Source organism: Pteropus alecto, unplaced genomic scaffold (assembly GCF_000325575.1).
Source record: "Pteropus alecto unplaced genomic scaffold, ASM32557v1 scaffold78, whole genome shotgun sequence".
Taxonomy (NCBI): Eukaryota; Metazoa; Chordata; class Mammalia; order Chiroptera; family Pteropodidae; genus Pteropus; species Pteropus alecto.
Genome location: NW_006443124.1, coordinates 15,901,773 through 15,916,806, shown reverse-complemented (window position 1 = coordinate 15,916,806; position 15,034 = coordinate 15,901,773). Strand labels below are relative to the sequence as shown.

Genomic DNA, 15,034 nt, shown 5'->3' with positions numbered 1-15,034 from the left:
AAGTTCGAGGGATGACAGGGAAACTTCAGAGACTCCACCCCATAATTCTGCTCTAGCTAAATCCTCCCACACAGGCTGCTGACAGTAGCGGAAAAAGGCAAAGTCCACATGGACTCAAGTTCAAATGTCAGGCTGATCACTTCTGCTATGTAACCTTGAACGAGATGAACTTTTTGGAGGCTCAGCTTCCTCCTGGGAAAAAGTGAATGATAATTGCCACTCTCTCATAAGATGCTCATGAGGTAAAAATGGGCTGATCCAGATAGAGCCTGGCACAGATCGACACCTCTGGGGCTCACCCAAGGGTGCCCTGCTTCTTTATCCTGGGAGAATAAAGATTGGGAGCCCCTATCCACGTGTCCCCAGGGCTAGAACACCTGGTCTTGAGCCAGTGCTCAGTGCAGCCTCATGCAGAGGACAAGGGTCCTCAAAGGGTCCCCCACCCTGGCTCAGTGCCCTGCCCTCCTTCCTTCCTGTTGGTTTCTTGGAGTATCTCCCATTCCTGCCCTCATAATTCGGTTGGGAGGTGGCTGGGAAGAGAGGGCTCACCAAGGCTCCTTCCAGGCACGTGGCGTAGTTATAGCCTCGCCCCATGACCAGCAGTGACCTCTGCATGTAGAGCTCCAGGGCCAGGTCGTGGATCTTCTCATCTAATGACAGCACTTCCTTGATCAGCTCTAAAGCATGCACACAGCAGAGGGGAGAGCCAGTCACATTGATTTCAAAGCAAGATTTGCAAAAAAAAATCCTGGTGTATAAGACAAAGTTTGGGAGCTCACATCACTTAGTACACTGGCTTTCTCGCATTAATTTAAAAGAGTTTAAATTTAGATTAAGGGAAGTAACTTGGGTTATGGGCAGCTGGGATTTTGTTGGAATAGTGATTCATATTTTCTCACGCATGTAAGGTAAGTTAGGGAAGTGTTTTTTTTAGCTCCATTTCACAGGTGAGGCAACTGAGATGCAGAGAGACTAAATCCCCAGCTGGCCAAGTACAGAGGTGACATTCCAAATCAATGTCCCTTGTCCAGGTCCCATGCTATGTCCCAAGACAAAGCCATCCTAAGTTGGATCAAAGTTGTCAAATTTTCTGGTCTCAGGACTCCTGTAAATAGTTACAAATTATTGCGAATCCCTAAGAGGCTTTGTTTTTGTGGGTTACATCTACCAATATTTACCAGATTAAAAACTAGGACATTAAAGATATTTACTTATTTATATAAAAATAACAATAAACTGACTATATTTTTAAAAAATCAATGAGAAGAGAGGCATTGTCTTTTGCAAATTTTTTTGATGTCTGACTTTTCAGTAAAAGACAGGGTCTCATATTTGCTTCCTCATTCTATCTGTTGTGATACAATCTTTTGATTGAAGTACAGGAAGAAAATCTGACCTCACAGACATTTGTAGTTGTACAAGGGAGGTATATTTACACAGCTTTTCCAAATCATTGTGAATGTTCCTTGATACTACAATAAACTCAAGAAGCAACAGTTTCTTAAAAGAGCAATTGCAAATGTGAAATCTGAAATCATATCAATAAACCTTTCCTATCTCATTACATTAAAACATATTGGCTATCTTGCATTTATTTAAATGGATCTTTTATAGGTGCATAACTGTGTAACATCATGCATTGGTCAATTGGAAAACATTGGTCCACTACAAAACATTTTTTAAAAAATCACATTTGTTAAAATCACGCTGATCTCATCAGAGGAGATGCCTTCAAGTTTTGGGAAAGTGGTCAGGCTCATGCTGACAGATATCAGTCTCCCCAAATCCAAAGTTTTGGCTGAAAGCTTGAAGTTTATCATTAGTAACAAATACTGTCAGTTGATTTTCTTGAAGGGTCAGGCTAACTTTGTTCATTTTTGAGAAAATGCCTGCCAGATGGACCCACACCAGCTTCCCACTCAAACAATCACAAGGCACTCTTCTCTGAAACAACTCTCAGGCTTCAGGGTCCAGCAGAAGCACCTCACACATTCTTCCCATTTGGTCACACAGATATTAAAAAGTATTGTGATTTAACAAGACAAATGCATTTTACTGCTTCATCAAGGACATTCTGGGGTGAAATTGGGTGGTTGGTAGTTAAAGAAGAGTGTGGTGCCTCTGCTTTGAAGTGTGCTAAGGCAGTAGTGGCCACATTGCCTTGCAAATGTCCACATAGCAAAAAAAGGCAAAATGTCTTATTATAAATAATGTGTTATTGTGAAAATAGTTTTACTTCAAGGGCTGTGCAGTCTCCCAGGAACCACGTCTTGAGAACTGCTGACTTAGACATCAGGACAGAGTCTTGTTTTTGCAGGGTTACTATCTTGCAAAGGGGCTTCAAGTTAAGAATGCTTTCCTTGTCAGTAAATTTCCAGTAGGTGGTCTTGGCTGGATTCAGATCTCCAGGCTTTGTGTGGTCAGATGGTGACTTTCCCCATTGACTTCTAAGGGGTTGGCCCCTGGCTCCTGGCTAGGACCCAGGGCGGCCCCAGCCTGTGTCAGCCGTGGAGCAAAGTCTTTTCATTTCACTCTCCCAGGGCTGCACAAAGGGAACCCAGGAGGCCTCTCTCCTTCCCTGCAGTGCAAGTGGCTGAAAGAAGGGAGCTGCTGCTTATCCTGGCAGTCCCAGGATGGCCTCAGGCCGGGCAGCTGGTCCTAAAAACTGTGTGGGGTGAATGAGTGAACAAGTGAATGACTGAATGACTGAAACCATGGTCCCCCCAAAGAGCTTATGATTTTGTGTGACAGATACTGGATCTCACTGACGGTTAAAGAAGGGACCCAGCAAAAGAGGAGTTTGGTGAGACTGTGAAGGAGCCGTCTGGGACAGAAAAGAGGCTTGGGGTCATGTGCTCCTGCTCAGGTATTTCCTGAGCACCTACTATGTACCTTCCCTGGCCGGGCACTGGTGTCCACTGTGACTCTGATAAGGTTGTGTGCTCACTGAGCTGACATGTTAGTTGTGGAAGACAAGCCAGTAAACAAGTGAACAGATAATTTTGGATCACAGCATGTGCTATAAAGAAAAGAAACTGGCTAATGAACATTTCATAGAGCTGGGGCAGGGAGGCGGAACCTCTGTCAGGGCAGCCAGTCACCTCCTAGGAGGTGACATTTGAGCTGAGACTTGTGATGAGAAGCTGTCAGCTGTTTCAAGAGCTAGAGGAAGAGGGTTTCAGTAGAGGAGAGAGCCAGTGAAAAGGCCCTGTGGTGGTAAGAGCTTGGAATTGCTAGGGCTCAAAGGTCAGCAAGGCCCGCAAGGAGGGGGAGAGAGTGCGCCGAGGTCACAGGTGGCAGGGGTGCCACGTGCAGGGCTCCAGGGCCCAGGAGGAATGTGGATTTCAATTATGGCCATGAGGTGGGAGCTGCTGCAGGCACATAGCGGTAGGAGACGAGTTGGAGTGATTAATAGCGCTCTTGACAGAGTCAGGAAGAGAGCAGCCCAGAATAGTCCCCTGGATTTGAAAGTAAGGAAAGTTGCATTTTGGGACATACCAGGTAATGACTGCAGGCCAAGGATGATCTCTCGCCGTCTGTCTTGTAGTGAAATGCGGTCTTCAGACATCATCAGGCCAAACATCACCAGGGAGATGAACTGACTGGTGTAAGCCTGTGGATGGACAAACAGCGGCGCTGGCGGACAAACAACGGTGCTGGCGGAGGGGGCGAACATGCGCCCGGCAGCCACGCGAGACTCGCAGATCACTGGGCCCCCTCCCGGCCTCCCGTCCACCTGCTGAGTCGTTCCCGCAGGGGCGCAATTGGTTCTTCCTACCTTGGTGCTGGCCACACCGATTTCTGGGCCGGCATTGATGTGGACTCCACAGTCGGTCTCTCGGGAGATGGAGCTGCCCACGGTGTTGGTGACGCCCACCGTCAGGGCCCCGCGGTCCTTACAGTAGCGTAGCGCCAAGAGGGTATCTGCAGTCTCACCTGCCACACAGGCCCCTCCTTTCAGCTGTGTGTTCACAGGTGCGTGGCCCTGCCAGCCCCAACCCTGGCCCCGCCGCTGATTGACTCCCGGGTCTCACACAGAAGTCGGTGTCTAGCCACAGTCCATTTGTGCTCAGAAAGGAAAATGTCCACTCAACAATTTTGCTGGTTGATTCTTAGATTCAAGATTTCACTACTATGTATGTGGCAAGCATTTTCTCATCCACTGTTTCGTGGATTCTTATGGCAATCCCGTGGGGGCCTTGTCCCCATTCCCCCCTTGAGGATGAGGGGCTGGGAGACTAGGAAATCAGTGCCTCACTCGCTCAAGGCCGTGTGCTGCAGTGATGGAATCAGCACTACCAGTGGGCTTGGCCTCCAGCACCCTTTCTATAGCTCTAAGCTCTCTTATTCAGAATGTCCCGAGATTTGACATTTAAAAAGCAAGAATGCCCCCCAAATGGCATTTCTCAAATAAATCTTCTTTTAAAGAAAAACATTTCTTGCAACCTCCCAATGTGGACAAAAATTATTTTTATAAAACTACTTAAATAGGTTAATGCATAAGCCAGCACAAACTTCCTATGTTTGTAAGTCTTAAAGAACTCAAACTAAATTAAATGTGATCCAGGCCATAAAATCAAACTTATTCGATGTTCAGGCAGCCGCTGCTCTTACTGGTGTCCTAGCTCTTCCACTAGTGCAGGCTGGTGCTACTGCACGACCCAATTCTCTCCTCCTCCTTCTCCTCAGACTTGCATCGAATTCACCAAGGAGTCACATAGCCCTTCCTTGGCACTGGTGGGGCTTGGGGCTTGGAGGTAGAAAGCAGGACGGTTCTAGTTCCAGCAGCCCGGCTCCCCAGCTTTTGGTACAGTATTTTTAACTTAATAGAAAGGGCTGAACAAAATGAAACCTTTAGCTTCTTCTGTGTAGATACTCAGGAATGGCCACTGCATTATTTTCACGTTAAATCCACCTCTGTTCTTTGGTTAGTGGCTCCGACGGGATCATAAACCAAAAGCAACCTTGGCAACTAAAGTCACATGGCAACAGCTGGGAACAAGATGCTCAGCCAGACAGTGAGTGTGTCTGTATTAGTGTTTATCTTGTTATCTAAATATGAATGGTATAAAAAATTCCAAAAGCAGTAGTGAAAGTCCCAATAGATATTAAAGCATTGTTGTGACTGTTTTAGTCATGATAATGATGGTGTGTTTATGTTTTGTCTTTTATTGATAAAGGGTACATTCTGAATTACTTATGGATGAAATAACATGATGTCTGGGATTGACTTCAAAACCCAGCAGAGGGCAAGGGCTCATGTGGATATGGATGACATAAAGTCTGTTGAGTTGATCATTGCCAAAGCTAGGCAATTCCTTACAAGAATCTCTCTACTAGTGTAAAGGTTTGGAATTTTCCATAATTAAAATTAAAAACCATAATTAAATTTCCATAATTAAAAACTTTCCTAGAGTTCACAAAGATTCCAAGCATATGGCCATAGGTCACCTCCCTGATCCTCTGCCCCACTCAATTAGAGCAAATGAACAAGTCTGGTGTTAGGATGCTATCCAGAGGGTTTACTGAGCTGGGGTGCCCTGGGCCCTACCCTGGATCATTGTATCTCCAGGCTGCCCCCTGCTGGATGGTGCGGGCACTGCATAGCTCTCATGCAGACCTTGAACCAGGAGAATTCTGAAGGAGAACTTTCTCAATTAAATCCAACACACATTTGTGGCAACTTGATGGATGGTCCCTTAAGCCCTGGACTTGAAACACCAGGAGGAGTGGGAAGCCCAGGCTGCATGGCCCTCCCTATAAAGTAGGACAGTAACTGATGGTGCTGAGGGTTAAATGACAAGATGCATGAGACAGTGTCAGTACATAGACAACGTCACTGGATGAAGGAGGGAGGGAGGCGCATAGTGCCTTACTGAGAGGACAGAACCCCGAGGTGAACTAATGCAAACCTGTATGCCTTACCTGATTGGCTTATGAAGAAGCAAACATCATCCCTGAACACGGGCGTGTTCCTGTCCAGAAAATCACTAGCAAGTTCAACCATCACAGGGAGCTCAGTCAGTTCTTCTAAGACTTGCCGCGTCTGAAGCCAACAAGAACGAGACTAAAGTCAGTCATGACACAATGGGGACACCAGCAGTGGGGCTTCTAGAGACAGTTTGTGAAATGCAGCCTCCCGGCTGGGTGAAGAAAAAACTTCAGGCACTCCTGGGCCACACTGCAGAAGAGGAGGCCAGCTCTCACGCTGGCTCACATGCACCAAATTTGGAAGACCAAATGTATGAGAGCATGTAAGATGTATTTGTCCTAAGTGGCCACTGCCTCCCCAGCGCCGTCAAGAGCCCAGCGCATTGCACTTACCGCCAAGGCAGCATGGTAGCTGGTTCCACAGCCAATCACAATGAGCCGTCGACACCGTCGAATCTCCTTCAAGTGGGCCTTCAGGCCGCCCAGGAGCACTGTAGGGCACACACAGGGTGTCAGCACAGACCCTACCACACAGGGACAGCACAGGGGCCCAGGGTGCAGCTGGGGGATTACCTGTGCTGGTCTCGAAGTTCACCCGGCCTCTCATAGTATTGAAAACCGATTCTGGCTGTTCGAAAATCTCCTTCTGCATGAACGCACTGAAGTTACCTGCTCAAAGCAACATCAACAAGACAGGTCAGTTTTCACTTAGTTATGTTTCCACTGCTTAACTTTTAATCAAGACAGACAGTCGTTATGCAGTTGGTCAGAGCGACACTGCAGATTGCAGTCCCCAGGTATCATCCCACCTGATGCTCATGGTAACACATGACAGGGAGGCAGGCCAGGTAGGATTATTATCTCAGTTTACACATCTGACCTTCCCACTGAGGGAGGGAGGGTGGGAGCAATAAATGTGTGGCCAGTGCTCTTAGCAAGGCCATTAAAAAGTAAAATGCTTTACTTTCCAAAACCCACCTACTTAGGGAATTACAAATTAAGCAAGCCCAAAGAAACAGGCCATCTTCTTTCTAACCAATACCATCCTCGCTTCTATACTAAAGAAAACTGCATGTGCATGTTCTGGGCTCTCATTCGAATGGGGTTGGATGAGGTCAAAGGGCTGATCAGGCTGCAGCATGTCAAGGCCCCTGACAGGGGCTGGGACTGATACTCTGGCAGCGTCCACAGACAGGGCGGAGGATTTGTACAAAGGGTGTCATGAAGCAGATAAGATAAGCGAGGATGGGTGGAGCTATTACAGACTCAGGATCAAGGAAGGGCTTTCTGAGGGGGTGACATTTCAGGAGACATGATCAAAAGGAGCCAGTCCTGCGAGAAGAAAGCAAGTGCAATGACCCCCAGTGGGCAAGCATAGGGCTCATCAGTAACAGTGAGGTGGCCAGGGTGGGTGAGGTGTGGTGGGGAAAGGGTAGAGTGAGATGGGGCCAGACTACATGTGGGAGATTGTGGATTTTATGTTAAGAACAGCAAGAAGCCTTTGGAAGGCCTTAAGCAGAGGGACAAAGAGTCTGATTCATATTCTGAAAAATTTACCCTGGTGCTCTATGGAGAAGAGGGCACAGGGAGACAAATGTGGGTGCAGGAAGAGAGACTCTCCTTAAAAGGAGAAAGGGGTCCAGTTTCCCCATCACTGCAGGTCTCCCACCCAGAAAAGAAATAATGCCTGGGGCTTGGAATGTGTCCCAGAGCGGGTGAAGGGATGCAGTGATGGACTGTTCGGATCAAGCAGGGGGACCTGGCTCCTGATATAGTCAGAAGTCCCCTTGGAGGATCCAAGTCTGGCTCCCCATATCTGCTGAGCTGTGCAAACCACAAACCACCCGAAGCCCCTTCCTGGAGGCCACAGAGGGCTGGAGGGCTGTGGTGCCCACCCAGGCAGTCTCAGAAGCTTCCTCAGAGAATGTTTGTCCCCTGAGGGTGCTGCATGTGGACCCTCAGAGCAGCAGTCCCCAACCTTTTTGGCACCAGGGACAGGTGCTCCTATGAGAATCTAATGCCTGATGATCTGAGATGGAGCTGAGGCAGTGATGCTAGCTCTGGGGAGCAGCTGCAAATACAGATGAAGCTTCTCTCGCTCACTCACCCGCCACTCATTGCCTGCTGTGAGGCCCAGTTCCTAACAGGCCATGGATCGGTACTGGTCCATGGTCCAGAGGTTGGGGATCCCTGCCTCAGAGGACACCTGCCTTTCATGATTTGCTGCAATTCCATCTGCAAGGTCTGAATGGCTCGAGATGGGTCATCACTAGCCGAACGCTTGACCCGGTGAATAGAGAGTTTTCCATCAGCCACTGCAGCGATGTCGTCGTCCTCGAGGAAGATGACCCGGTTGGTGTGTTCTATGATAGCACTGGGGCAAAAAAACACGGGCGTCACAAGAGGCGACTGTGCTTGACAGCTTTAAGACAGCAGTCACTCACTGTTTCCCAGGCATGGGTCCATATCACTGCACTGAATGGTATTTAGGGAGGGACAGAGACACCGTACTACAAACATCGATTCATATCTCTCCACTGTCCTCCCCAGAATTATTGTGAAGCTAGTCCCCGATATCATATCATTTTATGTGTAAACATTTTAGCTTTTACCTCTAGAAGATAAGGTTATTTTTAACTTACTATAATACCACCTAAAATTAATAATTATTCCTCCATATCATCAAATATCCAATATGATCAAATTTCCCCAATCATCTTATAGATGCCCTTTTGTAATTGCTTTTTTCAAATCAGGATTCAAACAATGCCACTTTTGGAGAATGCCTGGGAACCAACACATTATTCTGAATTGTAAAGGGAAAGAATGAAACATTGCCTTTCCAATGATCTCTCTTCCAGAATAACTACATAATTTATGAAGGCAAGTTTCTTTTATAGGAGGAATAGAGCTAATAAAAAAAGGAATGACAGATTTAGAATAATTAATTTACAAACTCCTAATTATCAACAGTTCTAATCAAGGACCATCAATGGCTGTCGAAGCCAAGAAATAAAAGGCTGAGAGCAGCTTTATAATGGATGGATAAGGCTGGAGACACTTGAACCCCTGATAAATCTTAATAGCACAGAAAGACAGGCAACGAGACATATGTGCCTACTGATGGAAGGACACACCATCTATGAAATAGTCTTGCCAAAAAGTCAGAACAGAAGGAGATTAAAATTCTAAACACCTGTAAACTCTCACTGAAAGGAAATATCGTGGGCAGAAGACAGTGTTAAATGATGCCATGAGGAGCTTACTCAGCAAAATCTAGATAAACTCATCTGGACAAATGACTCGGTTTCTTCCAATTTTAGTATATATCCTGCCAAAGCGAACACATGACTCAGTTTTGTACACACACAGCAAGAAAGAACGGGGTAGGGGGAGGCTTAAAAGCAAACTATAAAATATGTCCACTAATAAAATGTGGGGTCATTGTGTTTATTTTTATAATAACTTCCTCTGCATGAAAAGTAATAACTTTTTCCCTTGAGGTGGCAATAGAAAGTTTTATAAAAAAAATTTAAGTTAGAAAAATTGGTAAATGAAAAAGAAAATTAAGTAGTCAACAGCACAGGTGGTACATAGATATGGTGAAAACTACGAAGGTGGTGCTGGAAGGACCAAGGGAGAAAAACACCCTCACTGGCACCAAGTGTCACACCCACATGTGTCCTGTGCAAAAAAATGAACATTTAAAACTCCTGATGCAAACTTAAAGAGAAATACTATTCTATGACTCTAAAGGTGCTGTCTCCAGATGGAGCCTAGAGAAGAGAAATGATGAGAGACAGAAAGCCGCTGCACTGGAAAAAATACTTCAAACAATATACGGCCATTGCTAGGAAAATAAAAAGCACAGACTAACAAGAGGAAGGCTATTTTTGGCCTGCTCCCATCTCCCAGAGATAAATGCTGCTTATATTGTATTGCCCTCCAGACAAGGCTTAACACATATATTTATGTGTGCACATACACCTGTACGTTTAAATATATGGTTATTTTTATTTACAAAATGGATGGTAGTATAATCTAGTCATTAAGAGTACTGGCCTAGGAGTTAGACCTGAGGTGGAATCCTCATCTCTCTCTCCTACCAGCCCCGTGCACTTGGGCAACACAACTATGACCCCTCTGAGCCCGAGTCGCTTCCTCATCTGTGAAACGGGAGATGATCACTGTGCCTTCACCAGAGGTCTGCGTGAAGATTATATGGGACCATTTTGGCGAAGCCCTCAGCACACTGTCTGGCCTAAGGGCACAGCACATGCTGGCCACTGTCATCACAAGAGCACAGTGTTCCTTCGTATCTGGGAGGGTCAGCCTTGTCGTTTGTTCTTTTCAATACATGTGGGCTTTCTTGTCTATATACCCTACATCGTAGAGTCACTTTTTCAACTTCCGAAACCTACGCAAATGAGAATCTTGAGGATTTTAATTATAGCATTGAATTTACAGATTAATTTAAGAAGTCGATGTCTTTAAGAAATATTTTTTAATTATTAAATTAATTTTAAACCAATTAATTTTTAAGAATAATATTAAGTCTTCCAGCGAAGGAATGTGGACTCTCTCTCTTGATTGAAACTTCTGTTTCTCATGGTAAACTTTTCTGGTCTTCTCTAATCAGATTCTGGACTATTTTTATCAAAATTTATTTTAAGGGATTAAACATTTTTTCAGCTGTGGTACATAGATTACTTTTCTTCAACGAAGGTTTGCAGAGCCTATTGTGCCAGTCAGGTAAGGAGGCGCAAGAGGGACCCAGGTGGATGTTGTCCCCATCGCCACCCCCTTTCAGCTGACAGGTTAGTAGCTATCACTGGCACATAGGACTTCCAAACCTTTATTCTCTAACCAGCCACTAGTATTAGCCCTAATAGCCTTCCGGTAAGATTTTAAATGTATATCATCAGATTGCCTACAAATAATTATTTCATCTCCTTTTAGGCAAGTCATACTTTTTTTTTTTTTTTTTTTTTGGAGAAGCATCTACCATATTTCACTGACTATAAGGTAACGCTGATCTTAAGATTGTGATTATTTTATACACTTGCAAGAAATGAAGACTGTAGCAAATTACAATGGCAAGATGCCACTTATAAACAACTGTGTCTTAGAATCAATGAAATAATACTAGCTTCTCATGGAAATGGTGCTCGAAGGAATGCAGAGGAATGCAGCCGGGGAAACCCTGCCCCTTCCTCTCAGTGTTAGAGGGTGAAACAGATTCCTGTTACTGCGTGTGTCCCATGAGACCTTGCCTGGTGCCCCTCCTGCTTCACAGCAAGGCCCTACTGGAGGCTGGTGGGAAAGAGGCTTAATAAAGGTTTGGACGAAGGAGGTACCGGTGGTGTTTATGGTAGTTTTTCTATTTCAGCTGGCAGAAAAGTGTTTTGGTCTTTTCTGTGTGCGTATGTGTACATATAAATTGTTTATACTAAAATGGGTATGAAGCCGACTTTCTCAAATTTCAGAGTTACCGTTTTGTGTGTTAATGAGAACATGGACTTTGGAATCCATTGGACCAAAACTTTAAATCTTGGCTTTGTCTTTTACGAATGGTCAGATTCAGACAAAGGTGGTGGTGGGGCGGTGCAGGATGATGGAAGGCCTAGAGATGTCTGGTCTCTCTAACCAATCCGACACCTAACTTAGTGTCTGAGCAGCCCCAGACTATCAACGCCAAGGGAGTGCCACCCAGGGTGCTCAGAAGGAGCTAGAAATCCAGATTTTTATGTGAAATTTCCCGATTTTAAAATGTTGGCAACTAATCTAATTATTCTGTGTAGGCCCCAGACATTGTGTAGGTGAATGGGCCTGGCCTCTGGCCATCAGGGCTGCTGATGACAGCCATGCAGGTGCTTACTATGCCAGGATTCCGGGAGGAAGGCCACCGAGAACTAAAATCTGCCATCATCCCTGCCCCACTGAGCCCAGAGAAAGAAAAGGCAGGTGCAGCCAGTCATCCTTGATCACACAGTCCTCAGAAAGGAAGGGAACAAAGTTACCTTGCATCGGAAGCGAAGAAGAATTCCACTGCTTTATCACCCACAGCATGAAGGCAGGTTGAGCTGTCCAGCCTCTTTGTCCTTGATTTACAGATGTTCTTGGCGTTCTCAATACTGCCTAGCAAATGAAGGAGAAGGTCGCAAATCCTGTTAAACTCTTTTGTTTGAATAACATGAAGCATGGAGCCCATTTCCCTTTGAACATGTGTGGGAGAAATTTGCAATTTTTAGTTCTGGCTGTGTCAGCCAAATCATTTGAAAGATCCCCAAATAGCACAGTGACAGTGCAAGAGCATTTAAAGGGTCACAAACAAAACAGACCAAACCAACACTGGAATCCGGGCATGAGTGCCTGAATATAACAGAGCCACGTGCCGTCCCCTCGATTAGGGTATACCTTCAAAAATATCCATAATAAAAAAGTTTTGGCAAAAATGGAGCCAGGTCTCAGTGGCCTGAGAACCTTTTGGGCCTGGCGCCATGTGCGGGCTGCCAGGCACAGCGAGGGCATGGTGCTTCCAGGGCGGGGGAGCGAGGGCGGGGGCGGGGCTGCCTGCAACCAGGCAGAGCGGTCCTCCAGGAGGGACTTACGCGTCCTATACAGGATGGGGATCTGTTCTGTGGAGAGCTTGTGTTCGCTCCGCACTCCAATGAGCAGGGGGCTGCCTCTCCTGCAGGGACAAGAGGGAATGGGTTGGCCATAGCCTCGACACCCAGGACGGGGCCAGGTGTCATCTGGGCACTGAAGATCGGTCCCCACATTTAGCCCTCTCCCCGAGGCAAAGTGTCCTGTTGAGGTCTCATGTGATGAACTCTTTGGCCACAGGAAGATGCTCCCAAGGCTTAGAGCAGGGACCAACAGGCTGGCATGAGCATCCCAGCTCGCTTCTGTGGTGCCACCTCCTGAGCAGTGAGTCCCCACATGGGGCTGGCATCACAGAGGCTGAGTCCCTGTTAGGCCTTGGCAGGAACTGGGGTCTCCACCTGCCTCTGATCCCATCTCTGATGTGGATGGGCCTCTTTCACCTAGCTCAGGTGTTCTCCAGCTTTGGGGGGCATTCAGCTGACTGGCCTTGGGTTTGCTCAACTTTGTGGGCCACTTAAAGCGTTGGCACCTCTGAGGCCACGTTTCGAATCTCCCACCTGCAAAAGGTAGCTCCATTATAAAGGAAACAGTGATCTTCAGAAGGCAAATCCTTGGGTGATTCCTGTAGCTGAAAGAGCAAGGGCCCCTAACTCAGGTCTCCTGTCCCTGCCCCACCCGACCTGGGTTGGCCACCAGCCCAGAAGGCAGTCTTCGGTAAAGTGCTTTACGATACTTCCTTCTGGTTTGCAACTTCTGCAGCTGTATATAAGATATTATTCCATGATTTTAGTGGCATCCTGCCTCCAAAACCTAATTCTCTGCTCATTCTTATAAACTACAGCATGCGAACCAAATTCACAATGAGTGTGCAGCGTAAAAGGCAGTTCACTTTTGTAAGTCACTCACTCAAGACCTACGATTCTCAGCCAGACTCCAGACGGCAACAGGTCCAGTTCTGATAGTTTTGAGAAAACACACGCCTTTCCGCCCCTACATGTTAACTTGTTAATATAAAGAAAGCACTGAGACTATATAAATAAGACCATTTAAGAGCACTGTCTCAAACACATTAATTAGAATACAATGGGGTAATATTTTACCTTAACCGGTTTCTCGCTAACTTAGATTAATGAACTCATGAATGACTTATTAAGTCAGCCTGAGTCCAGCCCACATATACCTATTTAGTCTGTTAACCTGACTCAATACAGGCACTAAATATTTCTTCATCAATAAGAGACCTTGTTTTCTAGTAGTGTTGACTTGTTTGGATCCTACTCTGATTTCTCCAAGTTGGGGGACAAAGTCTGTGTCTTTGAAGAAGGTGCTCTGAGCACCTTGAATATTTTGGACAATCTTTTATCATTTTTAAAGCAAATCAGAGACATAGTTTTGGTCTTTATAATAATGACAGTGAGAAAGTACCATGGTCATCTAAATTTCTTGGCGAATGTCTTCCCCAAATTTTTATAGATTGAGATCTGCGGCTTCTCCAGACTTTGTGACATGTAATGCTCTCAATACATCCCAAAGATTGTCCTGCAGTTTTAGAGCCATTAGTTATAGACAATTTAGAAAAAGAAAGCTTTATTGCTTCTTTACACTGTCTTCTGCATTCATTTAAAATAGTAGTATCATAATATCAGATTTTAAAAAGGGGTTCTAAATTTAATAGGGACCACTGGTATTACATAATTATATAATTTAAAGGAATTTAATTCCAAATGATAAATTAGTTCCTGATAAATTAAGTCATAACATATTCATATCATGTCCTGCCTAGATACTTTAACAGTCTGCAAGAGAGAGTGCCTCCCCACCTCTGGCCCGTCTTCTAGGTCCATGGGTGCATTCTCTATGGTTCCCTAGTGCCTTCAGAATGAAGCCTGCACCCCACGGGGCATCTGAGAACCTGCAGGGCTGGACCTCTGCCCACGTTCCCACTCCTTACCAGCCCTCAAGGTTCAAGGGATGGTGTCCATGTGCCCTGTTCACCACTGTCTCCCTAGCCTGGCACACAGCAGTGTCAATAAGCACACGTTGAGACTAGAAGAGCCTCAAGTATCACCAATGTCCCCTCCGCCTGCATCCTGGCCTAACCGTAGGTATCTGAAGTGCCACACTTGCTCTGGGCCCCTTGCCCACGCTGGTCCCTCTACCTGCCTCCTCCAAGCTGACACCTGTTTTCCACCGGGTCCCCAGTGTACTGCCTCCCACTCCAGGCCCCATCACAGAGCATAACCATCTCTGCCCTGCTCTGTCCTCCTGCACACATGTCCAGTCTTTAAGGGCAGGACCAGGTCTGGTGTTACTAGGTCCCCAGGGCCACACGCAGCATAAATGCTCAACAAATATTAGTTGGATGAATGGGCAGATGGACAGTTGGATGGATGGGGATGAATGGACAGATGAATGGATGGGTGGATAAATGGATGGATGGAGGGATGGATGGAGGGATGGATGGATGGAGGGATGGATGGATGGATGGATGGATGGA

At 46.0% G+C, this 15,034-nt stretch overlaps 1 protein-coding gene across 1 annotated transcript in view; it reads right to left on the bottom strand.

Moving 5' to 3' along the window:
- The window catches only part of GFPT2 (glutamine-fructose-6-phosphate transaminase 2), a 41,724-nt gene that overhangs the window by 5,669 nt on the left and 21,021 nt on the right, over positions 1-15,034 (bottom strand). The window contains exons 8-16 of the mRNA XM_006923241.3: positions 12,543-12,622; positions 11,952-12,069; positions 8,142-8,305; positions 6,505-6,600; positions 6,325-6,422; positions 5,926-6,046; positions 3,779-3,936; positions 3,499-3,613; positions 550-677 (exon numbers count right to left, since the gene is read on the bottom strand). Of these exons, the coding sequence (XP_006923303.1) occupies positions 550-677; positions 3,499-3,613; positions 3,779-3,936; positions 5,926-6,046; positions 6,325-6,422; positions 6,505-6,600; positions 8,142-8,305; positions 11,952-12,069; positions 12,543-12,622 (1,078 nt within the window). The remainder of the gene's footprint in view (positions 1-549; positions 678-3,498; positions 3,614-3,778; positions 3,937-5,925; positions 6,047-6,324; positions 6,423-6,504; positions 6,601-8,141; positions 8,306-11,951; positions 12,070-12,542; positions 12,623-15,034) is intronic.